This window comes from Jaculus jaculus, chromosome 4, assembly GCF_020740685.1.
Source record: "Jaculus jaculus isolate mJacJac1 chromosome 4, mJacJac1.mat.Y.cur, whole genome shotgun sequence".
NCBI lineage: Eukaryota > Metazoa > Chordata > Mammalia > Rodentia > Dipodidae > Jaculus > Jaculus jaculus.
The window spans coordinates 80236292-80263984 of record NC_059105.1 but is presented as its reverse complement, the minus strand read 5'-3'; the positions used below and the strand labels follow the sequence as shown (position 1 = coordinate 80263984).

The 27693-nt window shown below is 36.9% G+C and overlaps 2 protein-coding genes across 20 annotated transcripts in view; both read right to left on the bottom strand.

Moving 5' to 3' along the window:
- Baz2b (bromodomain adjacent to zinc finger domain 2B) overlaps nt 1–27693 on the bottom strand; it is a 308213-nt gene that overhangs the window by 174728 nt on the left and 105792 nt on the right. The window lies entirely within an intron of this gene.
- Nucleotides 12832–13238, bottom strand: LOC101596084 (40S ribosomal protein S15a-like). Its single transcript, XM_045146873.1, has one exon. The coding sequence runs from the start codon at nt 13231–13233 to the stop codon at nt 12841–12843; it is 393 nt and encodes a 130-aa protein (XP_045002808.1). The 5' UTR covers nt 13234–13238; the 3' UTR covers nt 12832–12840.

Below are 27693 nucleotides of genomic sequence, written 5' to 3'. Positions count from 1 at the left end.
GGTGCACCACTACAAATGTACACTGGACGCATGTGCCACCATGTGCATCTGGCTTACATAGGAGCAGGAGAATTGAATGGGTCCTTAGGCTTTGCAGGCATGTGCCTTAATCACTAAGCAATCTCTCCAGCTCACTATTTATATTTTTAAATTGATTTTGTGATTATATTTTATTAGCTAGATATGTGGTTCCAAATACTTCCTCATAGTAGACCGTTTGTCCTCTCATCATCTTAACAGGTTTTACAAAGCAACTGAACTTTGATAAAGTCCAATTTACTAATACTTTTTCTTTTACAGATCACAGATCACTTTGGAGGGATTATTGGAGACTAAATCCATGCTAGGAAAGTATTCTATAGCTGAGCTATATCCCTAGCTCTCTTTTTACTTTTATTTTGAGGCAGGGTCTCACTAAGTTACCCAGGGTAGCCTTGAACTTACTCTAGACCAAGCAGGCTTTTAACTTGTGATCCTCTTGCCTCAGATTCCCACCCAAGTAACTGAGATCACAGGCCTGCACCACCAGGCCTGAATACAGTTCACTTTTGTTTGTTTGTTTCTCAAGGTAGGGTCTCACTATATATCAAGGTGACCTAGAATTCATTACGTAGACTCAGGGTGGCCTCACACTCACAGTGATCCATCCCACCTCTGCCTTCCAACAATGGCCTTATAAATGTTCCTCTGGCGTTTATTTACTTTATGAAATTTTTTGTATGAGTCTCTCTTTGTATGTAGGATGTATGTATATGTGTATGCTTGTGCCTGTGAAACTAAAGGAGGCTAATCAGGTGTCATCCTTGGGTATTTAGGATAAATTAGCTATCCAGTAAATTCCAGGAATTCTCTTTTCTCTGCCTCCCCAGCCCTGGGATTACAGGAATGTAGTGCCAGGCTGCAATAAGTGTGAGTGTCTAGACTTGTGTCCTCATATGTGGCAAGAGCTTTGCCCATAGAGTCAGTGGTCTCCTCAGCCCTGGAAAAATGTTATAACTGTCTATTTGAATCTATAATCTAAATGAGTTCATAACTTAGGAAAAAGAGAACTTGATCTTTTCATCAGAACCTCTTCACTTATTTAGTTCCTCAATGCTCTAAGTGTTCTGATAGCTTTACACATGGGCATCAAAGGATCTTGACAGTGTTTTTAGGGAATATTACATCTGGTCTAATAATTAAGAATGAAAAATGGGGTTATAGTAAGACTATACCTACTACCTGCTTCAATAAAATAAAGTGGTTTTTTTTCCCCCCTCTGGAGAGCATGAAGTATGGGAGATAAAGGCATAATTTTAGATAAATGGAACAGATTGTGGTAGATTTCATGTGCCCAGTGAGATAAGCCTTGTCTTGACTGCAAGCAAATGAAGGGCTTTAAATAGGTGAATAACCTAGTTAGATCTGTGATATTAAATTGTCACTAGGAAAATAACGAACATGACACAGAAAGACTAGAGACAGAGGTACCAGTGCTTCTCAGGGTATGTTGCATGTAGTCTGGTAAATAACCCCTCATAAATGCCTGTGCAAGCAACCCTTATTAAACTCCATGGGTCACACACATGTAAAGACATCAAAGTAGAGGAGGAATTAGCTGGGAATAAAAAGGGGTTCAGTAGGAGGGACAAAGAAAAAAGAGAAAGTAATGGGAGGTAATTATGATCAAAATGTATTATATACATATGGAAAGTTTGGCAATAAATAAGATAAAAAATAAAGGATAAAAAGATTTAGGCATCAAGCTAGGCATGGCAGTTCATTCATGTGATTCCAGCACTCAAGAGGCTCCTGAGGCAGGACTGTCATGAGTGTGAGCCCAGCCTGGGTTACAGAATGAGACCCTGTCTCAACACACACACACACACACACACACACACACACACACACACACACACACACAGAATGAGAGAGAGAGAGAGAGAGAGAGGGAGAAAGAGAGCGAGCGAGAGGGAATATTTAGGTATTATAAATACAGAAGAATTGATTTGAAAAATATTTACATTAGAAAGAAGAGAAAGAAGGACACCTTATTTGTAAGAAAGAAGTACTGTACCAAAAAAAGCCAAGAAATTATGTAACCAAATTTGGAGAAAACCCTTTTACTAAGCTATAATTGACCTATAGTACTGTCTAGTACAGCATTTACCATAACATGAAAGACAGCTTCCTAAGGTAGTCTTTGAAGTATAAAGTAAGATGAAGATTCATAAAAACATACTTGCAAATTAAAAGATGCTCAATAAAAGTTGTTTTAAAATCTGTTTATCTATTGAGATGGGGAGGTAATATGATGGAGAATGGAATTTCAAAGGGGAAAGCATGGGGGGTAGGGAGGGTATTACCATGGGATATTTTTTATAATCATGGAAAGTGTTAATGAAACTTGTGAAAAAAAAATTAAAAAGACCTAATAGCCAAAAAAAAAAAAAAGAAGTAAAGCGGTTGAATGCAGAGCCCATAGTGGAACTGACCCTATAGACTACAGTACGGAGCTTGGTACATGCTGCAAGCACTAGGCGCATAATGGGAGAGTTGGATTAGTGTGGAGATCTCATGATTACAGACCCCAAAAAATACATAAGAAAGGAAACCACCTATGTACTCAAGTTACATGGAGATGGTTAAACCAATCATGATGGATTTTAAGTTTTTAAAAGGATGCTTGAAACATACCATTAACTTACAAACATGGAATATGTACAGAGAAGGAAATCTCAAAGTTTCTTGCAGAGGTGCTGGGAATTCCTCCCAGTCAGTGGATGTGTGAATTCACAATTACTTTCATGGTGATATTAACACATAATTGGCTAAGAAACTATCAGTTTTTCATTCATGTACAGTGGAATTTCCAGAAGGTATTGTGTATATCACAATGATGTGGATAGATATTCATTTCCTTCCTTCTCTAATTTCATATCTGTAGAAGAGTAGATATTTTGTGTGTATACTTCAGCTGAGACAGTATCACAATAAGGTCAATGCACAAGAAGGTATTGAGACATCACCTATTTTCTACTATTAGATATTAAAAATCTTTGAGAGTTTGGGAGACGGCTCAGTAAGTAAAGTATTTGATATTAAGTGTAACAACCTGAGTTTGGATCTCCAGAATGCATTCATGATAGTTATTTTCTTGTTGTCCACTAGACAGGATTTACACACCATGGATGTCTATGAATGATTTAATGTCTATGAAAGATTATCATTAGTTGAGTGGGAGGATACACCTTGTGGTGATTGAATGGTTAATCTATATAGTCAATGATACACCTTGTGGTGATGGAATGGTTAATCTATAGTCAATGATACACCTTGTGGTGATGGAATGGTTAATCTATAGTCAATGATACACCTTGTGGTGATGGAATGGTTAATCTATAGTCAATGATACACCTTGTGGTGATGGAATGGTTAATCTATAGTCAATGATACACCTTGTGGTGATGGAATGGTTAATCTATAGTCAATGATACACCTTGTGGTGATGGAATGGTTAATCTATAGTCAATGATACACCTTGTGGTGATGGAATGGTTAATCTATAGTCAATGATACACCTTGTGGTGATTGAATGGTTAATCTATAGTCAATGATACACCTTGTGGTGATTGAATGGTTAATCTATAGTCAATGATACACCTTGTGGTGATTGAATGGTTAATCTATAGTCAATGATACACCTTGTGGTGATTGAATGGTTAATCTATAGTTAATGATGAGGAGGTAAAGCTTTGCTGTAGAAAGTGTGTCACTGGAGGTGAGCCTTGAGATTTTTGTAGTCCAGCCCCACTTTGTATTTTTCTCTCTGCAATTCCTCCTTGCTGATGTAACAACTGGATTGTGACTTCCTGTTCCTGCCATGTTTCCCCATCTTGATGGAATTTCCTTTTGAAATCATAAAACAGTGATGAATAGTGTAATGCATTTTTCATTACCTGATACTTCTTATCAGGTATTTTATCCAGTAATAAAACCATAGTTGATACAGAAAATTGGTAGTGAAAAAATGGGAATATTGCTGCAAGAAACATGATGATATGGCTCTTAGTCTTTGGAATTGGTTTGTGGCAGGAATGTGAAGGAAATTTGAACTTATGAGTAGAGAAGACTTAGAGTGATATAAGCTTAGTGAGGGATTCTGATACGAGTTTGAAAAGACCAGAAAAGTTTAGCAAAACATGAACTGTGGAAGCCTGGCTTATGAGATCTAAGAGAGGAAAAGGACTTTATCGACACTGGGCTGGAGGCAGTTCATGTGATATTCTGTTAAAAAAAAAAAACAAAAACAGGGCTGGAGAGATGGCTTAGTGGTTAGGTGCTTGCCTGTGAAGCCTAAGGACCCTGGTTCGAGGCTCAATTCCCCAGGACCCACGTTAGCCAGATGCACAAGGGGGCGCAGGCGTCTGGAGTTCGTTTGCAGTGGCTGGAAGCCCTGGCGCGCCCGTTCTCTCTCTATCTCTATCTCACTCTTTCTCTCTCTGTCGCTCTCAAATAAATAAATAAACAACAACAACAAAAAAATTTAAAAAAAAAAAAACCTAACTGCTTTCTTCCCATGTCCTCCTGAGAACTTGAGCAAAGTTGAATTTAGATGTAATGGACTTAAAAAATATTCTTTAAAACTTTTTTTAATTTAAATAGTTTTGTATTCAATAAATACAGTCAGTTTGGTACCATTATTAGGCTCATCCATGACCTACCCCCTTCCCTTTGCCCCTCCTTGTTGAGATATATGGGTCATACATTGTAGAGTTAGCCCACAGTTATGGGTAAGATAAATGTCTCAAAAAAAAAAAAAAAGAAAGAAAGAAAAACGCTGATTCGTGACTTGGTATTTGATCTTTGAGGTGCACGTGCCCTGGAACTTAGACCTTTGGTTATCAGGTTGTGTTAAATTTAACAGCAAAATCTAATCTAAATGCAGTCTTAAATAGTGTGACATTATATATCTACACAATTGTGTATTTTTTCTTAAAAGAATTTGGAATTTCTATTTTAAACCTGTCGACAATAATTTTTAATTACAAACTATGTAATATGTACAATGTGTGAGAATAATTCAGGTTAGTGACATTTCTTTTAGTATGTATTTTCCTCAATTTGTTCTTACTATTAGGAAAATGTTTATTTAATAATATAAATATCATGTTCCTGGGTTATCCTACTCATTTACATGTATTGTAGATCTCATTGAAATTGCAAAATAAAAAATGGTGGGGTAAAAAAAATAAAAATAAAATAAAAATAGATGTAATGGAAAAAAATCTGTTTATCATAAATCTTTAAGAGATAGGATTTCACTATATATATCAGGCTGCCTCAAATTCATAATCTTTCTGCTTGAGCCTCCTCAACACAACACAAAGGTATTTGTGCCACCATGCCTAATCCCACATTAATTTCCCAGTCTCCAAATTTATCTAGCCATGGAATATTCTTTTCATGCAATATTCCATGCAGCCAATAATTTAACAAGAGTATTTTAGGAACCACTGGTTTGACAAGATAGCTACAGCTAAGCTTAAAGAACATAAAGCTTATACTCTTAAATACAGAAGCAGGTGTTGTTTGCACCTACAATTTTAGCATTCAGGAAACAGAGGTGGGAAAATTATCATGAGTTTGAAGCTAGCCTGGGTTATATAATGAATTCTAGGCCAGCCTAAGCTATACTGTGGAATATACTGTCTTGGTGGTGGTGGGGGGGGAACAGGATGCAGGCAGTAGTACTGCCTAGCCTACTTTCCCTTTGCAGTGTAGTATACTCAATGAACTATTTTTCTTTTGGAAAAAAAAAAAAAGAATATTGGTTTATATCAAACCTCTTTGGCTTTACTTTTTACTCCAACCCATCATTCCCAGAACTCTGACCACACTTGCTTACTTACCATTCTTGAAAATGCCAAACACAACTTCCTTAGTGTTGGCATTTACTATTTACTTTACAAGAGCCTCCCCTAAATTATCTGCATAAACTTGCTCCTTACTTCCTTAAGATCCCTGGTAAAGTACCATCTTACCAGAGAGGTCTTTGATGAGCACTTCATAACAAGCATTTACTTACCACCAGCATATATTATGCCCTTTAATATGCTTTGTTTTTCTTCATATTGTGGGATGTCATCTGGCAAATTGAACACCAACTTGTCTTTAACACCTATAGGACATGAGCCACATGAATGCAGCCTTTGTTTTGTCTAGTACATTGTCCTTCACATTTGTCTACAAATGTTACTCACTGTTCAGTTGTTGAACAACCTAGTAGAAAATCATTTAACCTCTTTCCAAGTACATTTATTTCATATTAGAGTAGGTGAAATAACAAACACATCCATATAGTTTTCTAGTTTGTATGATATTCTGATTTGTAGTTTTCATAAATACATTCTACATAAAACATCTGTTTTAGTTTGTTTAAATAAGCTTCAGGATTTTAGGGCTTTCAGATTTAACTTTTCAAATTTTTCTCTTATTTATAACAATTATAGTAAATGTGCTATAAAATCTTATCTTTACAAAATGCACAGATAGCATCTGAGTGTAGCTGCTCTTAAAAACTTCTCTTCCCTTGCACTCTGCAATACCAGGAGGAGAAAACTACAACCTGAAGGGCCGAGTGCTAAGCCCTGGACCCTCTAAAACAAAGATGCCTTTCCTGCACTGGCGGAGGGTTCTTTCTCTAACTTCAGTGAGTGTCAACAGCTATCGATGATTTTAGGTGTGTACTGCTTCCTCTTTAAATTTCAGTTATACCATTACTCTTCAATACAGGTTGGTTGGTGAACTGAACAGATTATACATGATAGCATCCTTTCACATGGACTTTTATTCTGCTAAAAACTGAAATCGGGTTGGAGAAATGGCTTAGCAGTTAAAGGTGCTTGCCTGCAAACCAAAGGACCTAGTTTCGATTCCCTAGGACCCCTGTAAGTCAGATGCACAAATGCCTGTAGGCTTCAGCGCACAAGGTGGCTCACGCACCTGGAGTTTGTTTGCAACAGCTGAAGGCCCTGATGCGTCCATTCTCTTTACCCACCCTCTCTCTTTCTGCCTCTTTCTCTAATAAGTGAAATAAATTTAAAAACTGAAATAAATTCTCCCTAACACCTTCAGTAATTATTCAAAGCACTTCAGAATATTCAGACTGTTGGTTCTTTACCTTTGTGGAAGCCCTACAGCTAACTTGTGACTGTTCAACATTAAGTTTCTTACCACATGTCCCAGCCTAGCAAAAGACTGAAATTCAAACTTGAAGAATTACTGCTAAGTGCATATTGTTTTCATGCCATCAAAAAGTTGAAAAATTATAAGGTAAATAATTTTAAGCTGGGGACTTGTCTTGTTACTTCAGTTGGCTAAGATCAATAAAATATTTGTATATTAAGATATAACATAGCTTATATATATAACTATACTCCAGATATAAGCTATAAACAGCATTTTTATTCAGCCATTACAGTGATCAGATTAAAATGAAAATCCTGAGTTCTTTCTAATAAAAGTATCTAATAATAATTATAGTAGATAAAGGCTCTAAAACTATCTAGTTTCATTATGTAGCTATCATGAAAAAGTAGGTGCATCTGTGGTATTTTAAGTTTGACTTAAAGTACTACCTCCAAAATTAAAGGTATTTCATAAGTATAAAAAGTCACAAGTTAGAGCTGGTGAGATGGCTTTGCAGTTAAGGTGCTTGACTGCAAAGCCTAAGGACCCATGTTCGACTCTCCAGATCCCATGTAAGCCAGACACACAAAGGTGAGGCAAGTGCAAGGTCACACATGGCACAGGTGTCTGGAGTACAAGTGCAGTGGCTGAGGACCTGATGTGCCAATTTTCTCTCTTTCTCTCTCACTCTAAAGAAATAAAATAAATAAAAATAAAACATCACAAGTCATGTAACAGTCCTGATTAAAACAGTCCCTGAGCCTCAGTTTCTTCATCTGTAAGGCAAGTGTGTAGATCCAGGATTTTTCAAAAACTTTCAAACTTTTAAATATTTCAGTTCTAACATAAACAGTTTAAAGACTATACTGTATTTTTAATCCTTCAAATAAGCTGAGAACTATTTCTGATACCAAGAAATATAAATTCTTCTAAAAGCTATTTTCTTTAAAGAGTAAACAATACAACATATTTATGTTTCTTCATAATGAAACATCCTCAATTTGTACTCAAATGTAATGACTATTTGTGTGAACAAAAACTGAGGACAATTTTTTAGAGCCTAAAAGTCTCTCAAATACTAGATGGTCACAGTCTATGTGTTGAGCTGCTAGCAAAACACCTATGCACTTGAAAGCTGCCATTTTTCTTCCTTGACAGAGAGTCCATCTGCCTGTGAGCTGTTTACAGCTGCCAAGTCAGAATACCAATGATTTCCCAACCATTCTGCAGGCTTGCTTCACCTTGGCATCACCTCTGCAATACAGCTACAGGAGATGACACGTGGATCTCAAATGCAAGCATGAAGCCATGTTTTATCCACCTGTTAAGTATTAAGCTGCCCTTGGATGTCACATTATTATTCATGCCAAGGTGCAAAAGAATTGTAAAGTGCACATATTTCCTACAGTTCTTGTTTCCTTATATACATACTTTAAACCAGACATATTCAGAAAGGATTAAACTGAAAAACTCTATAAGAAACTTCTCAATAATGTCTTATTAACCAAAACAATAGAATTATATCATCTTCCCATTTAACACAATGTGCTGCTCCCAGCCCCAGTATTAATATCAAAATATCAAAAATAGAGCTCATGCTAAGCAAGCACTGTGCACCATTGAGCTCAATTCCTAGATCCTTAAAAATCAGTTTAAGTAAAAGAGCATGTTTACTTAGAAATCAACATCATTTCATTATGTAGTCTGAGGATGGCCTTAAACTCACAATAAAGAAATGTTGATACATACTCCACATTTGTACTCTTTTTAATGCTCTTAACAGTATAAACAAACGAAACCAAAAGTAGAACCACAAATTTGTTTAATTTTATTTTGTTAACTCCAGTTATCTTTTGTTGTTATTTAATAAAGCCTTAGGAATAGATGGTGACTACCAAAAACTCTGAAAAATAAATTTCCCTCCCTTTTAAGCAAGTGCAATATGATCTTTGGTCATTAATATCTCTCTCTACAAATGGAAAATCGTCTTTATTTTAAATATCATGTTACTTTTGTTTTTTAATATATTGAGATTCTTTTACTTGTATATTTTTATTTGTATATATTTGTTTATGTGTATGTGGTGTTCCTGCTCATGTGTGTGTGTGTGTGTGTGTGTGTGTGTGTGTGTGTAGGCTTTGAGGTCTGTGGTCAATAAAAAATTATTAAAGGGTTTCCATTAATAAAAGAAGCCATAGCCAAATTAAAATTATACTGGTATTTTAACTGTTAGGGCTGAATAATTATTCCTTATAATTTTAAGTAAAAACTTCATATTTGTATCTATGACATGATACTAAACATTCACAGCATTTATAATGTTTGTTTCTGGAGAGATATGTAGCACCAACAAAGTAAATCAAGTCTTTTAAAAGAACACATTAGGGGCTGCAGAGATGGCTTAGCCATTAAGACACTTGATTGCAAAGCCTAAGGACCTATGTTCAATTCCCCAGTACCCACGTAAAGCCAGATGCACAAGGTAGCAATATATCTGGAGTTTGTTTGCAGAACCTAGAGGCCCTGGGGCACTTATATTCTCTCTCTCTCTCTTTGCCTCTTTTTCTGTCAAATAAAAATAATAAAATATAAATTATACTCTGAAATAATTATTCCAAAAATAATTTTTTAATCAGTAAGAAATTTTAATTTTAAAGGAAAATAATTAAATTTACAAAAATATAAAAAAGAAAGCTTAACTTCTAGTAACTTGCCTTGTTTCTTTCATTTTAAAAAGCCTGTTCATAGGGGCTGAGGACATAGAGCTCAGCTGGTAGTATGCACAAAGCCCTGGGGTTCAATCCCCATCACCACCTCATAAACTGAGTGTGGTGGCACATGCATTTATCCCAGAATTCAAAAGTATCAGAAGTTCAAAGCATCCTTGAGGCCAGCCTGGGATATATGAAACCATGTCTCAAAAATTAAAAAGTACTCTAAAGAAATCGCTTAAAGTATATTCCAGAGCACATTATTCTTAGTTCCATAATGCTTACATACAATGAGCTTTATAAGATATATTTCATGTTTTGAGAACCTGATGGAATCAGAACCTAGCTGATAGGATGGACCCTTAAAGGTTATATCTACCCTGGTTCTGGTACAGCTAGCTGGTTTTCCTGGTCTGACTCCACAAGGAGTCTCTATCATATAACCCCTAATGCTATGAACTCCACCATGCTTTTCCTCCCACCCACCGAGAGACGGAAACCCCTGAGGCTGTGAGCCAAAATAAGCATTTCCTCCCACAAGTTCTATATTGGGGATTTTGGTTATTATGACACAAAAGCAACTAATAGGGCTGGGGAGATGGCTTAGCACTTAAGGCACTTACTTGAAAAGCCAAAGGACCCAGGTTTGATAATCTAGGACCCATGTAAACCAGATGTACAAGGTGGCACATGTGCCTGGAGTTTGTAATGGCTGGAGGCCATGTGTCCATATTCTCTCTCTCTCTCAAATAAATGGATAAAATATTAAAAAAAAAAACAACTAATAAGCTAACAAATTTTCTGTGCTTTGTTAAATAAGTACAATTTGTAAAATATAGTCTTGGTATAGTAGTTAAATCAGGAAAAAATGAGTAAGAAGTATTTAGAGGGTTACCTACAAAAGTGCAAATACGGGCTGGAGAGATGGCTTAGCGGTTAAGTGCTTGCCTGTGAAGCCTAAGGACCCCGGTTCGAGGCTCGGTTCCCCAGGTCCCACGTTAGCCAGATGCACAAGGGGGCGCACGCGTCTGGAGTTCGTTTGCAGAGGCTGGAAGCCCTGGCGCGCCCATTCTCTCTCTATCCCTCTATCTGTCTTTCTCTCTGTGTCTGTCGCTCTCAAATAAATAAATAAATAAATAATCTCTCTCTTAAAAAAAAAGTGCAAATACAACTTCAGATAATGACTCTAGATCTTTTTAAAGATATGTGCATTCTCTTTACATTATTAGCATTTAACAAAAATAAAATCAGTTAATATTCCACTTTTCATAGCAAACCTATTAAGAAGTGGATTGGAGCTACTGCAATTATCTATCTGATTGTTTACACAGTGTTAACTATATGTGTGAGGCAAAGGTATAAGTGCTTATTGCTTTACAGTGATTTTGTATTGGTTTCTAAGTCCTCATATATTAATGCCTTATTTCTGAGTAGAATATGAGAAAATAATAACAGAAAATAGCTGAGTCACTGTATTATGAAATTATACTGTATATACTTTGTTAAACACATGAGCAACTACCTACAACTACTTATATGTTAAAACCCATTCAACTAATCAGACATGTATTGCAAAGCAACTTGAGAGCTGAAGCTCCAACATCATGGACAGACATATATGAACAAGATGTGTTATCCTAAAGGAGCTCATAGTTGCTTTTAAAATGGAAATTTATCATTTCACAAGACATTTTGATATGTCCATATCTTTAAATCAGGTGTTTAAATTTCCAGTTCTAATAATAAGTAACATAACAAAATTACTTAGTTATAAAAAGGAATAAACTGAGAAATGTATATAGTAGTGAATGAAAATCAGGTTGGAATGTTCAGTCTGTATCACACAGCTGAACAATGATACAGTTGACATGATGGTTTTGATGCTTTTACAGTTATGAATCTGCTATAGAAAACAAGAATGATGATCACTGACAGGGAATTGAAAGCTAAGAAAAACATGAATTAACAGTTCAGCAAATTCATTCCAAGATCTTCACGAAATTCCTCAGCTGTGTTTAGCTGATCAAAAATTTCAATGGGATATTAAGATGTCTTTATTACTTCAAAAATCAATGTTAAGAATAGAAAATACAATGATAATTTTACATGGATGTAATTATTGCTTTTACAAATGAGAAAAAATTATAAAGATACTAGTCTGTTGCTAGTTAAAGAACTCAAATATTGGCATATAAAATCATTTTAGAGGATGTTAAATATGAAACAATAAAATTTTTAGTCTATGCTTAATAAAAACATAAAAACATGATTTTATAATGTCATCACAATAGTGAAGAGGCAAATGAAACTGAAGGAGACATCCACACATGAATAGATAAACAAATGTGGTAAACAGGCATGTATATACACACATAGCAATATTATTTGGCTCTAAAAAGTGGGTAAAAACTCTGATACATACTACAAGGATGAACTTTGAGGACACTCTGCAAAGAAGTAAGCCACTCATACAAAGACTTAAAAAAATTATCTGATCCACTTATAGGAATTAGTTTGAGTAATCTAATCAGTAGAAGTATAAAGTAGAATGGTAGTTGTCAGTGCCCAGGAAAAGAGGAAATGAGGTAAAAGTGGCACATGGTTTTAATTTTGCAAGACAAACTGTGGTGCTTGTTCAACAACATGAATGAGCTTAGGACCACTGAACACACAAGACCGAAGGTGTTAATCTTCCTAACCAGAGACTCAGCTTTATGCATTCTAGAGCATAAACGTTAGACTTCTCCTGCGTGATGGAGCACTGTTACCTGACTACGTAATCTCAAACAGACTCGTTTAATGGAAGCTTACACATTCTACATTTTCTCTCTTTCTTTCTTTCTTTCTTTCTTTCTTTCTTTCTTTCTTTCTTTCTTTCTTTCTTTCTTTCTTTCTTTCTTTCTTTCTTTTTTTTGGAGTCTACTGAGACATTTTATTCATGTTTGCTTTCTTTATACCCCTAGAAAAAAAATCCCAGGATTTTCCCTCCTGTGTGTTTTCGTCTTGCTTCTTCATGGTCCATAATGCCAGCTGAGGTTGTCAGGACAATGAAACCAAACTGACAGGATGGAAGCAAATTATTTTGCCATTTTTCTAAGTCTTTGAGTTGTACATCAAATCTGGGGCTGACCACTCCACACTTATTTAACCTGCCTGTGAGGTTCACAACAATTTTTCCAGCTCTGTGATCATCAATAATTTCAAACTCGCCAATGTAACCATGCTTCATCATCACTGTTAGAAACCGGACGATGACTTTGGAGCACTGCCTATTAAAGACCTGGCGTTTGCCTCTTTTTTCAGCATTGTTGATGCTCTTGAGAGCATCCGCCAGGACATTCATGCACACCATGATGGCGGCATGGAAAGATGGCGGAAAAAGCAGATTCTACATTTTCTTTAAGTGGCTATACACACAGCTTCAACTGAACTACGGACACATATATTAAAAGTAATTGCTAAGCCTCTGGGAATTTCAGAACAACTTTTTTTTTTTTCTTGCCTTCATTATTGTTAGTTGATTAGTTAATTATTTAATTCTTTTAAGCTCATAAATGAGTTGCTACTGTTCTCTCCAGCTTCCAGAATTTTGTTATTGTCTATTTCTCTCCAGGTTTTTCCTTATACCTATTTAAAAATTCATTGTTCCTATCAGTTAGTGGATTTTTAGCTGTTAACTGAAATAAACAAGTATGTTCAATCTGCCTTCTTTATTAGAAGCCTACTGTCTTCTTGACTCTTGGGAAGGCCTTTCTATATTTAAATTGTCTTATGTAACAAGATACTGGTTTCAGGGAAAAATACTCTGAAATTAATTTTACAGCCAATTCTAACAAAAGTTGTCTTCACATGAATTCGGTTTCTCCTCATATTTTTCTTATATCACACTTTTTAATAGTCACTCTATACATTAAATCTTCCTGTAATACCACACTCACCTTTCCGACTCTGCAAAACAGCAAACAGTCTCTATCCTTTATTTTAGCATTGCTCTCCACATACTGAATGATGTGGTACTAGTTTTATTTTTTTCTCACATCACATCCTGGCATGAAGATACTATGCATTTATTTGTAGTTTCTAGGCATCTGCCTAGATCTTACACAAGTTATCTTTCCCTGATTATTGAACAATAGCTCTGCAAATCCCTCATTTTCTCTATAGTCATGCTACCCATGTATTGGCGTCATTCTCACTGTTACTCAACTCTCTCATTTATGTCAGTGCCTGCTTAATAACATAATAGAAAGTCTGATATATCTGTAACTAGATTGTGCAGAGGGGAATACTAAGGCTTGTAGTTAATGATCATATAAAGATGTGATAGTATATTAGTGCCCATCTTTTTTGTTGTTGTTGTTTGTTTTTCAAGGTAGGGACTCACCCTAACTCAGGTTGACCTGGAATTCACTATGTAGTCTTAGTGTAGCCTTGAACTCATGGCAATCCTCCTACTTCTTCCTCCTGAGTTCTGGGATTAAAGGCACGTGCCACCATGCCCAGCTAGTGCCCATCTTTTAGATACATATTTTCTTTCTTTTCTGGAGACAGTGCTTCACTATGTCACCCAGGCTGGCATCAATCTCAGGCTCAAATGACAATACTCTCCCATCTTCCTGAGTAACTGGAACAGTAGTCCTCAGGTCATGCTCAGCTTTAAGTCCCTTTTAACAATTATAATCCTCTGCTCTCAAGGAACAAACTGGCAAAAGTTGCTATAAAGCCATATGTCAAAAAACAATTCTCTTGCAGAATTGTTTGGTTTTGCCAGGACTTGTGCATGGCGGGAGATTCTCTACCACTGAGCTTCATCCCTAACATCATTGTCAATACACACACACACACACACACACACACACACACACACACGTCAATAATATATATATTATTGACAAGTTCTATACATACAGACAATAAATCCTGATATGTCTCTCCCCTCCCACAGTCAATACTTTTAACACTAACTTCTCTCCATGAAAACTTAAAAAGACAACATGGGGATTCACTAAAATATAGTTACCAACCCACAGAACATTGACAATATGTCCAGTAAACAAATGCACATAGTATGTCTAACCTATAGGACATCATAGTTTAGCAATGAAATACACTGCCTACAATAGGTCATTTATCCTCATTGACTCATGGCTGACTGGGAGCTGATGCTTGCTGCCACTGCCCAGCATCACAAGAGTATCTCTAGTCTTGGAAAAGGCCAAACTTCAAAAGTTAGAGTACAATTTCTTCTGAATATACTGGAATACTACTTTTGTACCACTGGAAACCTTAAAGTTGTAATGGAACCATCATAGGTTGGGGGCTATCTAAGAAACAGAATACCAACATAATGCCTGTTTGCCCTTCAGCTTAGGAAAGCAACTCAGCTTCTGCATATCTGTTGTCAGATACTTCATTTACTGTTGTATACATGGAAGCCACAGTCTTCTTCAAATGGCTTCTTACAGTATCAGCACCATTGTTCAAATAGTGTTACCTACACTCTGCTTTAAACAGCACAGTTTGCACACTGAGGGTTTTGTTTTGTTTGGAAGGTAGGGTAGGCTGGTCTCCAACTTTTGATCCTCTTACCTTAGCCTCTGAAGGGCTTGGATTTAAACTGAGTGTTTTAATGCCTTTTCTACCTTCAGGATCACATTTTTTTGCATTTATAAGACACACTATATCTACTTCTATTGTGATTTCATTTTATATGTTTCTTTCTCCACTAGACTAAGAAGCTCCTAAAGAAGAGGATGTACATTTTCTACATGTTGGATTCTAAATTATATATACTTGCTAGCATTTTTAGGTAATTTCCATTATCTTAAGGAGTAACTCATGGTTATGACTTAGTTCCTGATTCAATAAACATAGTGTTCGTTTTAACTAACTAAATGTATTAAGGAAGTTGTACCTACTTTCTTTCCTTTGGTGGTGCTATAGACTGAACCGAGGGTCTCAAGCATGCTAAGCAAATGCTCTACCTCTGAGGTATACCTGAAGTTCTATAACTACTTTTAAAAATATATTTTTATTTATTTACAACAGAGAGAAATTGAAAGAAGACAAACAGAAAGTATGGGCATGTTAGGGCCTCCAGCCACTGCAAATGAACTCTGGATGCCTGAACCATTTTTGTGCATCTAGATTTACATGGACACTGGAAAACTGAATCAGGGTCATTAGGCTTTGCAGGCAAGCACCTTAACCGCTGAGTCATTTCTCCAGTCCCTCTATTACTACTTTTGATGATATCTTCCTATCTCTTGTCTACCAGCTTAAAAGATTCTTGCCTTATTGGTTTTGTGGACACTATCTCTACACATCTTCACATACTAGATCCTCACAGGGATTCATTTTTCAACACAGAATTACTTTATTGGGGGGAGAGCCCTCTCAAATTTTTATAATTTGTTGTCCTTAGTTTTACCACATTCTCTGTATGCAATATAATTTCTTCCCCTCATCCTTTGAAATTCTTATTAATATAGGAGAATATTTGTTCACTTCTTTTTGCATGTGTATGTATGTATAGTGTGCATACATTTTTATGCGTGTTCCTATGTGTTTGAGTGCATGTGCACGTGTGTGTGTGTGTGTGTGTGTGTGTGTGTGTATGCATGTGTACAAGTAGAGATCAGAGGTTGACAATGATGTCTTTCTCAATCATTTGCCACCTTATTTTTGTTTTGTTTTACGAGGTAGGGTCTCACTCTAGCCCAGGCTGACCTGAAATTCACTATGTAGTCTCAGGGTGGCCTTGAACTCATGGAGATCCCCCTACCTCTGCCTCCCAAGTGCTGGGATTAAAGGCATGTACTACCACGCCCAGCACTCCGCTGTCTTATTTTTGGAGACAGGGTTTGTCACTGAACCTGGAGCTCAATGATTCAGCTACATTAGCTGACTGGCAAGTCCTAGGGATCCTCCTGCCTCTTTAACCCCAATGCTGAGATTACAAGTGTATGCCACCATCCCTGTCTTTTATGTGGGTGCCAGGACCTGGATTCAGGACCTCATGCTTATATGAGAAGTACTCTGGCAAATGAACCATCTCCTTAGCCCCATTACGTTTTCCTCACCCATTACAAAATAAACTTAATGACCAAAAGAACTTTGTCTTGTTGACTGCAGTATCCCCAGTGCTAAGACATGGAAGACAGATGTCAGATAGATGTCTATATTTGTTGGATGTATAAAGGCATGAAAGGGTTACTCAATGGGAACACATTTATTTAAAGAATTGATGTCACAAAATTTCTACCTATGACATTTTTATCAAGTAGAATGTTTGAGAGTAAATAATTTTCTACTTGAAATTTTGCTTCATATCTTTTTCCTTAATATTAATATCATAATTAAAATATGTACAATTAAAGATAGGTAAATAAAAGACAGAATTCCAAACACATTGTGACTTTGTCTGATTTGTACTGCTACAACAGAATAGCACAGGATGGGTAAAATATAAATAAGGGTCTTAAAAAATATTTTATTTTAAAAACAAAAACAAAAAAAACAAAAAAAAATATTTTATTTTTATTTACTTGAAAGAGAGAGAAAGAGGCGGGTGGGGGGAGATCAAATGGGCATACCAGGGCACCCAGCTGCTGCAAACAAACTCCAGATGCAAGTGCTACCTTGTGCATCTGGCTTACTTGGGTCCTGGGGCATAAAACCTAAGTCCTTTGGCTTTGCAGACAAGCACCTTAACCATTAAGTTTCTCTCCAGCCTATAAGGGTTTTTTTTTTTTTTTGACGTGTAAGATGGAAAGGTCACATCATTTTTTCTTGATGCACCATACCCTGAAAGAAGGCATCACATGGTAAGAAATTAAAATATGTAGGGAAGGGGAAACACTAAAACTTCCCTCCCTACTGTAACTAAACTACCATGTTAAAAGCTAATTCATGGACGTGTTGCTCCATAATCGAATCACCTCTTAAAGGCCCCATATCTTAATACTGTTACAGTAGCAATTAAATTTCAAAATGGGTTTTGGTAGAGATATTCAAACCATAACACATGGGCTAATCTAGAATTTTTTTTCCTCCACAATATTGTTTATGATATTCAGATACCTAGATGCTATTTCAATGAGCACTATGCTTTCTATTTCTAAGTATATAAGTTAAGGGCTCTTAAACACAGACTAATTTTAACTTTATTTATTTATTTGTGTGTGTGCACGACAGGGTCCTGTGACACTGGAAACAAACAGCCACCTGGCTTTATGCAGGTGGGAGGATAACTGAATCTGAGCCAACAGGTTTTGCAAGCTAGCACCTTTAACCACTGAGCTATTTCTCCAGCACACAGATTAATTTTAAAGTGCATCATAGTAAAAATATCACTGTGCTTATTTTAAAAATATAAATGGAAGGTGGGTGTGGCAGCACATGCCTTTAATCTCAGCACTCAGGTGGCAGAGGTAGGAGGATCCCCATGAGTTCGAGGCCACCCTGAGACTACATAATGAATTTCAGGTCAGCCTGGGCTAAAAAAAGACCCTTCAAGGAAAAAAAAAAAAAAAAGAAGTGGAAGTTCTGGTCCAAATTATGTTAGGAGCAGTTATATAATATTAAGTCTGATAAAATGCCACATGGAAACTGTCTGGCACATAATCATTCTTTTAGTTCATCCTTAAGGACAAGGATTGAAAGGTAGAAGGAACCACAAGAGCAGATCATATCTGATCTTTGCTCTACTGGCCATTGCTGAGGACTATGAGTTCACCTATTTACTGGAAGGAATAGGTGACAAGCAATACTAAAAGAAAATCAAGGTAATAATTACTATTTGTAATGATTTTGTAAAAATACATCCCACAAATGTAGTGGGCTCTTGGTAACAATAAGGTATTGAACAATTTCAGGTCATAGAAATTTCAAGTTTTTAATCTTTTGGAGTTTTTTATGGTTTGGTTTTGAGATTTTCTTTTTTTTTTTAAGACATGGTCTTAATAAATTCCTCAAAAAATAAAATAAATTCCTCAGGCTGGCCATAAAGTCATGCCCCTAAATCAGACTCAGGAGTAGCTAGGATTACTGTCTCCTGTAGTTTCTTACACATTTCCTAGATCTATATTAGTAAGAAATGAGGTAAGACAGTTGTTACACTTGGACTTTCTTGAATTATGATGATTGTTTCACTACGTAACCATTATATGACCTTAAAAAGTTATTTAACCTCTAGAAATCCCCAATTTGGGTTATTTAGGTCTATGGGTAAGAGTTCAATGGTAAAATGAATTCTTAGAATATTTAAGGCCCTGGATTCAATCACTGGCACCAAAGTGGGGGTAGGGACTATTCTGGCATAAAGCAACTCCTTTATCTTCTGTCACCTCACACCACACTTCAGGTTCTCTGATTACAACCTACTTGGCTTTCGATTCTTTCCTTGGAGCTCCTATGCTTCCTTCCTACTTACCTGTGTAGTTAATTTACCAGAACTTGTCTATTTCCTCAGATGATTTCAAAGTTCCATCTAGGACCCTTTCATTTCTGCCTAAAAAATTCTCACCAGACTTTCTTCCAGTGTAGATCAACTAGCAAAATATTCCCTTTCCAAGATAATCTCAAAGAACTCAAGAAAACAATAGCCAACAACAACAACAAAAAATGCCCAAGCCAAGAAATGTATGATAAAATTATACTTTGCAAATAAAGGAAAAACTAAGGTGCTGCCAGATTGTCTGAACAAATGAACAAATAAAATCACCTAGCACCATGGAAAAAAAAGAGATACAGTGTAACATAAAAGATTATGCCAAACTTTAGGGTTTGAAACCTGACCTTCACTGGTTTTCATGTCACTCTAAGAAAAATTCTTAACTTCTCCATACCTCTGTTTTTCCACTTGTAAAACAAGGATAATAATGCCTCCTCAGAAAGTTATAAGGGGAAGAAAATCAGCTAAACCCATAAACTCCTGAAATGGTGCCTGACATAATTAAGCACTTAAATGTTGACTATTATTGTCATCATCATTGTATGGAGGTTTTAGAAATAGGTTTATTTTTATTTCCTTGGATGTCCTGTAATTTCTGTGAAATAAAACTGAATAGTACATGTACAGGTTATTTCTATTGTCAACTTGGTCAAATGAGGAATCAAGGAAGAAACATGCCTCTTAGGAGGATCTGTGAACTCTTAGGAGGATCTGTGGACTACTGGGGGGTGAAAAGCCTTTGCCCAGAGTGGTCAGCCCTTCCTATGACAGACTATATATAAAGAAGCTCCAGCAGGAGACTGTCTTTTGCCTGGCTGACTGAGCTATTGCTGGTGGGTACATATACCTTGTTGTTGTTATCGTTCATGGACAATGAAACCCAGCTTCATCAGCCTTCCAATGGCAGCCAAAGATCAGCAGCTTTCCAGGAATCTTCAAGGCCTTCAATACCAAACTGGGACCGCAGAGGAATCTAACCTTGTGGACTGAGCAACTACCGGTTCTCCAACTCTCCAGAAAGCAGACAGCAGGCAGCCATAATGGAATTGTCCAGCCCATATGCTGTAAGCAATCCAATAAATCCCTTTATAATATTCTGTTCCTCTAGAGAACCCTGACTAATAAAGTGAGGAAGTTATGACACAATGATCACAATAATAAATGTTCATCTGTAAGAGAAGTATGGATTAGTAAAATCTTAAAAATTTATTTTAGGTGTGTTAGTGGTATTGAGCTCAACATTCTATCACCTCTACTAGCAAATATTTTATCAGAGGTATTAAATTTAAAAATACTTCTTTTTCCTCAAGATTATCTCTGAGGGAGATGTCTATCCTTCTGTAGAACAGATTTAAATTATTAACATATAAAAAATAATTTGGAATGTATGGCTTATATATTAGTATGTGGCTGTGGTGTATGCAGAGAAGCAATGACCCATGCTCTCATATACAGAGGCCACAGGAGGATGCAGTACCCTCTGTGGTGGTTTGATTCAGGTGTCCCCCATAAACTTAGGTGTTCTGAATGCTAGGTTCCCAGCAGATGGATATTTGGGAATTAATGCCTCCTGGAGGGAGCGTATTGTTGGGGGCGGGCTTAAGGGCTTTATAGCCAGTTTCCCCATGCCAGTGTTTGGCACACCCTCCTGTTGCTGTGTCCCACCTTATGTTGGCCAGGAGGTGATGTCCACCCTCTGCTCATGCCATCGTTTTCCCCTGCCATCGTGGAGCTTCCCCTCGAGCCTGTAAGCCAAAATAAATCTCTTTTTCCCAGAAGCTGCTCTTGGTTGGATGATTTCTACCAGCAATGCGAACCGGACTGCAACACCCTCCTTTATCACTTTTTTGCTTTATTTCCTTAGGACAAGTTCTCTTACTGAACCTGATTTGCTAATGAGTGAGTCCTAATAAGCCTTCCATCTCCACCACCTTCAGCATAGAGAGTAAAAAAAGTTACTGGCATGTGTGGCCATACCCAGCTTTTTACATGGATTCCTGGAATTGGATTCAGGTCCTCAGTTAAGTGCTCTTACTCACTGAACCATCTGCCTAGCCCCTAAAATAATTTTAAACAATATGTCAATACCAAATATAAAGTTAGTGTAGACACTTCTTTGTCTCATAATATTGTTAAGTTGTTTTACTCTAGGATCAATTAAGATCATTATAATTGATTTACATGACTCTTCAGACCCTTATTTATAAATACTACCACTGTAGCACCAATTTCCCCCCAACTGACTTTTGGGGGGATGAGGAGGTGCTGTAGATTTCATCTAGTATATCATAATCACACCCCATGCTACTTAGCTATACCCTAGCCATTTCTTTTAATATTTTTAGTTTTTATTCTTATGCAAGAGTGAGAGAGAGAGAGAGAGAGAGAGAGAGAGAGAGAGAGACAGGCCTCCATCCACTACAATTTAACTCCAGATGCATGCACCCCCCTTGTGTGCATGTGTGACCTTGTGCACTTGTGTCTCTGTGCATCTGGCTTACATGGGACCTGGAGAATCAAACATGTATCCTTAGGCTTCACAGGCAAGGACCTTAACAACTAAGCCATCTCTCCATCCCTTCTTTTAATATTTTTAGATGACAAACTTATGTTCTCTGTCATCTAGAATTTCCTACTATTTGTATGTTTCTGAATAATATGCCCCTATTATCATTTAAAATGTCCTTTTCTCTCTCTCTCCTTCCTTCCTTCCTTTTTTTTTTTTTTTTTTTTTTTTGAGGTAGGGTCTCACTCTGGTCCTGGCTGACCTGGAATTAACTCTGTAGTCTCAGAGTGGCCTTGAACTCACGGTGATCCACCTACCTCTGCCTCCCAAGTGCTGGGATTAAAGATGTGCACTACCACGCCCGGCTCTTTTCTTTTTCTTTTCTTTTCTTTTCTTTTCTTTTCTTTTCTTTTCTTTTCTTTTCTTTTCTTTTCTTTTCTTTTCTTTCTTTCCTTTCCTTTCCTTTCCTTTCCTTTCCTTTTCTCTTCTCTTCTCTTCTCTTCTCTTCTTTCCTCTCCTCTCCTTTCTTCTCCTTCCTTCCTTCCTTCCTTCCTTCCTTCCTTCCTTCCTTCCTTCCTTCCTTCCTTCCTTCTTTCCTTCCTTTCTTTTTCTCTCAAGATAGGGTCTCACTCTAGCCCAGGCTGACCTGGAATTCATTATGTACTCTCAGGGTGGCTTGAATTCATGACAATCTTCTAACCTTTGCCTCTCAAGTGCTGGGATTAAAGACGTGCAACACTATGCCTGGTTCACTCTGTTCTCTTTATATCCTACAAATCAGGTTTGATAATATTTTAAATTTTGTTTTTATCTTTTTTTTTTTTACCTGGATAGCCTCATAGTTATGATCCATAATTTTTTTAGTAAATACATACTGTATTTCTTAGGTTAAAAAAGGATAACAGTAGTGTTGAACACAAAGTTAGGAGGATTAAATGAAATGTTGACACATTCCACAGACACTGACTCTTAAACTTATGTAGTATATCAATAAGTCAATAAGATTTTATGCCATGTGAAACTGCCTTCTAAATATCTACATTTGTTCCCATACACTGGTCCTCTTTGAAATTTGAATCACATAAGGTTCTTACTACAATGGACAGTGGTTAATGCAGAGAGGCACAGCTGGCAAATTTCTGAGAATAAATGACTGCTGTGTATTCAGCCTCACACAGTACATCTAAACCACCCCCTCCAAAGCTCAGGGAAGCTTGTGGAAGAGGGGAAGAAAGAATGTAAGGGCAGGTATGGAGAAGGGCTGTGAAATGATGTTTTCTCAATATGACATAGATGTTATACCATGAATTTATAGCAGCTATGATTTCCTGCACAAGATTATGCCTGTCAATGCTGCACCATCAATGAGGAAAGGAATGGAAGCTAAGGATTGCTGGGAGAGGAACAGTCAACTTCATCAGTGGAATAGCCACTGGTTAAGTTACCCACTGAATAGTAAATAACCTTTCAACCATATCATGCAAGTAACCCCAATTTAAATCAATGGGCTACAAGAACAAAAAAGAGGGGGCATAATGGGGAAGAAAGGTACTAATGAGAACACAAGGAAGATAATTGAGGGAATAAGGTCCAAGCACATCATATACATGTATGAAAATATCAAAAAGGGAAAAAATAAGTAAAAAAAATATTATGCCAAATTAAGTTTGACAGTTTCAAGAATCTGATGTTCATATTTGGGTAACTGAGTAGATGTTGATATCACTAACTAATACAAGGCTTACATAAGACAGAAATGGTGAGAAATTTGAAGAAAATGAACACAATTTTGAATATATATGGAATTAAATTGCTTGTAGGACAGCCAAGTACCAATGTCATATAGAGAGCTGTAAGTGGAAGTTCAGTCTAAGAGAAATATCTTAAGGGTGCTGCTGTAATTAAGTTACAAATGATGAAAGCAATTGCTTAGTGGAGGTTGCAGTTATCACCAACTCATAGAGATGTGAAGAATGCATTTGGCTTTGAGAAAGGAGAAGTAGTACCAGTTAAAGAAAAGAAGTGTGTGAAAATAAGACATGTGGACAAATTCACTTATTTGTAGTTAAAAGAGTACTCTCACTATGAAAGAATATGTCTTGGAAAGTAGAAGGAAATGCATTCCTGTAGATAGGACAAGCTTAAATTTACAAGACTCCAACTAAAGAATGAGTAACTCAATTCAAGTAAGCAATATCAAGACATTGAAGTAATTAACAGATGAATTTTGTGCAGTGGAATCAATATATAAACATGGACCATGAGTTGAATGTGGTGATGCATGCCTGAACCCCACCACTTTGGAGGCAAGTCAGGAGGATCTCAAGTAAGAGGCCAGCTTGGGCAATACAGCAAAACTGTGTCTTAAAACAAACAAACAAAACAACAACAACAACAAAACATGTTTATCATAGCAGAACTGGGAAAAGTAGAAAATATATGTGCAGTATTATTCTACAGGATTGTAATTCATGCCAGGTTATTTCTATATAAAATGAATGTTACTTGGGTAGTGGGGCTCTGAACAAGGTGTGAAGTGGTAACTTTAGAACCTTGCCGTATCCCTTTCCAATCCCTTCTCTTGACTAGGAATCAATGCCTTTTAATAAGAACAAGAACCTAAAAACCAGCCGGGCGTGGTGACGCACACCTTTAATCCCAGCACTCGGGAGGCAGAGGTAGGAGAATCGCCATGAGTTCGAGACTACCCTGAGGCTCCATAGTGAATTCCAGGTCAGCCTGAGCTAGAGTGAGCCCTACTTTGAGAAACCAAAAAAAAAAAAAAAAAAAAAAACTAAAAACTTGCAATTTTTGCAATTAAGCACTGCCTTGTTGCCTGAAGCAGTCTGTTTAAGTATTCCCTAGTCAGTTCTAGCCTGTCATTTTCCTACTACCATTTTATCTGAACATCCTTGTTTCATTGCAGTTTGCTTTACTGCCCTTCACAGATAGTATGTTTGTTTCCTTAGCAAGTTTTAGAGACCATGCATTAAACGAGTCTGTGTGCTCACTTCATGTCTGTGTCAGCTTTTAGTAACTCTCCCATTTCTAACTTTACCATTATCACTCTATGTGTTATAGTAACTTGTGATCAGGGCTATTTGGTGTTACTATAATGATTGTTGTGGGCGCTATGAAATACCTCCATATTAGGCAACAAACTTACATGATAAATGTATGTCTGTTCTGAGTGCTCCACCAACTGGCTGCTCAGTTTCTGGCTCTTTTGCTCTTAATAACTGAAGCAGGACAGTATTGAAAGAAGACAAATTAGTAATCCTATTAAGTCTTCTAAATGTTCAAGAGAAGGGAAGAGTTAAACACCTCTCATCTTTAAATCAAAAATTTAGTGAGGACGGCATATTTAAATCTGAGATGGGCAGAAAGGTAGGCATCTTTTGACAAACAGCCAAGCTATAGATTAAAGGAAAAGGTCCTTGAAGTAATTTAAGGTGAGGCTCTGCTAAATATATAATCTTATTACTGATATGGAGAAAAGTTTAGTGTTCTTAGAGAAATTAAGCTAGCCACACTTTTTCTTTAAGGCAAAGCCTAAACCAGAACAAGATCCTAACCCTCTTCGATTCTATAAAGGCTGAGGGTAGTCACAAACTGAAAATTTGTTGTAACCTAGTCCAAAAAGGTTTGAAGTTCACAGAGGCTGGATGATGAGGGTTAAGGAAAGAGGCATCTCCATATGCAAAAGTGCAAGATGAATTAACAGACTAATGCAAAAACAACAGCAAGTGAAGCATATTTCTATTCCAAGATGCCCACTAAGACTTAGCGCTTCAGAAAAGTGGGTGACCAGTTTCAAAGGAGAGACTAACTCTTGTATTAGGGGCTCATGCAGCAAATGGAAACCAGCACTGCTTTACAATACCTACAATCCTAGAGAGGGCCCTAAAAATCACACTAAATCTACTTTTGCCTATTGTCTATAAATGGAAGAAAAGGACTGGATGACAGAACATCTGTTTATAACATGTTTTGATGATTATTTTAAGCTTATGAGAACTACTGTTCATTACAAAAATTCCTTTAAAAATATTATTGCTCATTGATTGGTTACCCAACACTCTGATAGAAATGTTCAAGGACATCAATGTAGCTTTCATGCCTGCCAGAACAATGTCTCTTCTGTAGGCTATGAACCAAGGAATGAATTTCAAGCATCACCACTTAAGAAATACATTTCATGGGCTGGAAAGATTGCTTAGTGGTGAAGGCATTTGCTTGTAAAGCCAAAAGTACCCCAGTTCAATTCCCCAGGACCCACATAAGCCAGATGCACAAAGGGACGCATGTGTCTGGAGTTTGTTTGCAGTGGCTGGAGGCCCTGGCATGCCCATTCTCTCTTTCCCTTTCTCTGCTTCTCACTCTCTCAAATAAATAAATAAAAATTTAAAAAAGGAATACATTTCGTAAAACTATAGCTGCCATAGGTATTTTATTTTTGAGGCAAGCCCAAGAGGGTGGCCTATTTTTTTAATGTGAGAGAGCAACAGAGCAAGAACAAGAGAGAAAGAAAGAGTAAAACAGAGAAAACTAGCAAACCAGGGTCTTCAGCCACTGCAACTGAACTCCAGATGCATGAGCCCCCTTGTATACATGTGTGACCTTCAGTGCTTGTGTCACTTTGTGTGTCTGGTTTATATGGGATCTGGAGAGTCAAACATGAGTCCTTAGGCTTTATAGGCAAGCACCTTAATGGCTAAGCTATATCTCCAGCCTGCAGGTATTTATATTTGATAGACCAAGGCAAAGTAAATTGAAAATCAGGAAAGGAGCAGGGCATGGTGGCACATAGCTGCAGTACTAGCATCTGGGAGGCAGAAAGAGAAGGACCACAAGTTTGGGGCATCTTGGGCCACATAGGAAGACCCTATCTCAGAAAAAGGGTAAAAAACTGGAAAAATGACCCATTTTATACAACAGTCATGATTTTTGGGAGATGGTCAAAATATTGACAATTATGAGTTTGAAAGGAGTTCATTGCAACTCTAATGGGAGACATTAAGGGTTCAAGATGTCAGTGTGGTGGAACTCATAAGAGAGCCACATTAGAAATGAAGCCCAGAGATGTTCCTCAACTGCTACAACATAAGCACCTAAGCTGCCAAGGAGCTGCTTAGAAATAACAAGAAGACACGGAATGATGGCCTCCTGGAAGATGTGACTAACACTGCTGGAGTGACAATAAAGGATTCTGAATACCACATACATTTAACTGATAAAGCAGTTTTAGGGTTGAGAGAGCTGATGCCAATTTGGAAAGTTCTACTGTGGTTACAATGTGATCAGATAGCACTGAATACTACAGAGAAATTTTTTTGTGAAGGGAAGAGCAAACCAATGTAGGAAATTTCATTGCTATCTGGTTTAAAGACGTTGCCATTGGTACACTAACTAACCTCTGTAACCATCACCCTTGATCAATCAGCAACCATCAACATCAAGGTAACAACTTCTACCAAAAAAATATTACAATGTCTTGAAAACTTAATTGCTGACTTTATAGAAATAAATTATCTTAAATAAAATATTACATTGATTTTTAGAGTTAATGCTATTGTATGCTTATCAAACCATGGCATAATGTACACATAACTGAAAGACACTAGAAATAACCAAAAAAAAAAAAAAAGTATGTTCCTTATTTTATTGTGCTTTATCTGCTTATTGTGGTGGTCAGGAACAGTATAACAAGTTGATTAGATAATTAAAATATTACACACAACATTGTAAGTGATCAAAATTCTAAGTGGGGGGATTTAATTGTGTACTTGCCTAGTATGTGTGAAGCCATAAATTCAATCCCTTTTACAATAACTTGTGTGTGTATGCAGTTA